Here is a 2,411-nt window from a genome sequence, read left to right on the forward strand (position 1 = left end):
GCAACTTTATATGCTCTAGTGAATATCCTATTTATTAAAACTTCCCAAATGTGAAAACCTATGAATTAATCTTGATAGCAGAACCAAATGATGTATTGCTGGAATTTTTTTGAGCACCATTGCATAAACTATCTTTCTAAGAGCTTTCTTCCTTTTGTCTGTGATAGGTTGATTTGCATTAATCATCATGTCACATACCCAACTGCATGGATTGGAAGTGACAGAAGTTTCACATATTCCTAAACCATTAATTGCACTTACCCTAGTGTTTTTCAATTGAAAATTGTTTTTTATTTAATAAATATTAGTTTATGTCAATATTGTATTAGAAAAGAGTATTAACACAGGTGTACAACCACTATCTTAAAATTTTAATTCTTAATTACAATATAAAGCATGTTAAAGAAACAATAGAAGGCATGTATTCACCCAAACATGATTAAATGTTCAAAGCAATGATACTCATAACAGCCTTGAATGGGAGATTACTGGAGGATCTAACAGTAAGAGAATGGATGAATTGTTACATATTCATTCAATGAGATACTATATACAGATCATGAAAACACTCAGAAAATACACAAAATATGAGGAATGACTGTCACAAATAGAATAATGAGTAGATAGACACTACAGAGTACAATATATATCATTATTTTTCTACAGAGTATAAATCTACGTAAAACTAATCGACTTAGACATGAAAATAATGATTACCTTTGAGAAGTAGTGATTATAAGGAGCAATGAAGAGCATTTCTGTTCCAGGTATGTTGGTAATTTCTAACTCAAATCTGGTTATTGATTAAATGATATTGCTCAGTTTGTAATAATTCATGAATTGTACATGCATGATAGGTGCAATTTTTATATTTCAGAGTTGATGTTTAAAATGTTTAAAGATTGAAGTTATTATTTTATTGTTTTTAGTATTTTAAAGTGTGAAAAACGCATGGTCTGCTTTATTTTTTTTCAGTACAATGACACATAGGTGATATAATCCCTTTTTTCAGCTGTCATCTGTTTCATTCATATCACATGAGCACAATTCTTACTGAGGATGTCACCTGGAGGAGAGCATGAACAAGAATTATACCCAATGTGTTGGCGAGGCATCAGTGTAGCAGCATAAAAGCACAGAGAGGATGTGCTTCCTGCTTGCCCACTTATCGGTCCAAGAAGAAAGGCCAGGAGATGATGACAATGGATGTTATTCACAGTCATGGTCTCGTGAAACTATGGCTTGAAAAGCAGACAGGCTCCGGAAAGTCACTTTCATTCTAATAGTGTGTGCTGGCACCACACCTTCCTCATGGCGTTCTTCATCTCCGTGTTTCTCAATGTGTAGATCAGAGGGTTAAACATGGGGGTAATGATGGTGTAAAAAAGAGCAAACACTTTATCTTCTGGGAAAGTTGTGCCAGGTCTAATATAAATGAATAAAGCAGGTGCGAAAAACAGGACTACAACTGTTACGTGAGAACCGCAAGTGGAAAGAGCTTTGCTGCAGCTCTCTGCAGAAAGCACCCTGACGTTGTACAGTATAAAAAAATAAGACAACATCAAGACAACAAAGGTCAGCAAAGCAATTAGGCCTGAATTAGCAATGACTAAGAAGCCTATGATGTGTGTATTAGAGCAAGCCAGTTTCAGCAAAGGATACACATCACAGAAATAGTGATCAATCTCATTGGGGCCACAGAAGGGTAAGAAGATGGTGAGCAGAAACTGACTGGCAGAGTGTATGAATCCTCCAGTACAACAGGCCAGGATGACTGTGTTACACCTCTGCCTGCTCATGATGACCGTGTAGTGCAGGGGCTTGCAGATGGCCACGTAGCGGTCATAGGCCATCCCTGTGAGGATCAAGATCTCAATGCCTCCAAAGAAATGAGTAGCAAAGAGCTGTATCATGCAGTTGCTATAGGAAATGGTCTTCCTTTCTGCTAATAAGTCAATTATTAGTTTGGGTGTCACTGTTGATGTGTAACAAAGGTCAGAGAGTGAGAGGTAATTAAGGAAGAAATACATGGGTTGCTCAATTAGCTGACTGCTTGTGATAGAAATTATTATGAGCAAGTTTCCTATGCAAATAGCAATGTAGCAAAATAAAAATAAAGTAAAGCAGAGGATTTCAATGTTTTTGTTTTTAGAAAGTCCCAAGAGAATAAACACAGTGACATTATTGCCTTTTTCCATAGTGCAGCAAAGTTAGAATACATCAATCACCTGAAATGATATAATTCCTGAGTCCATATTTAGAAATGTTTTTTGAGAAGAGTGATGGTCATCTTATACTCATGGAACTAACTAGGTTTAAATAGGTCTCATTCACTGTCCCAAAGAATACATATCAGATATTCAATCAAAATGACTCTCTAATAAAACACTATGTGAACATACATTAGCTGA

The 2,411-nt window shown here is 35.8% G+C and overlaps 1 protein-coding gene across 1 annotated transcript; it reads right to left on the reverse strand.

The window, feature by feature from the left end:
- Positions 1–1,274: 1,274 nt before the first annotated feature.
- Positions 1,275–2,198, reverse strand: LOC140850280 (olfactory receptor 4P4). Its single transcript, XM_073240017.1, has one exon. The coding sequence runs from the start codon at positions 2,196–2,198 to the stop codon at positions 1,275–1,277; it is 924 nt and encodes a 307-aa protein (XP_073096118.1).
- Positions 2,199–2,411: the final 213 nt, after the last annotated feature.

Source organism: Manis javanica, chromosome 6 (assembly GCF_040802235.1).
Source record: "Manis javanica isolate MJ-LG chromosome 6, MJ_LKY, whole genome shotgun sequence".
Lineage (NCBI taxonomy): Eukaryota > Metazoa > Chordata > Mammalia > Pholidota > Manidae > Manis > Manis javanica.

Coding starts and splice junctions, on each gene's coding strand:
- LOC140850280 (XM_073240017.1), bottom strand. CDS start 2,198: ATGGAAAAAGGCAATAATGTCACTGTGTTTATTCTCTTGGGACTTTCT.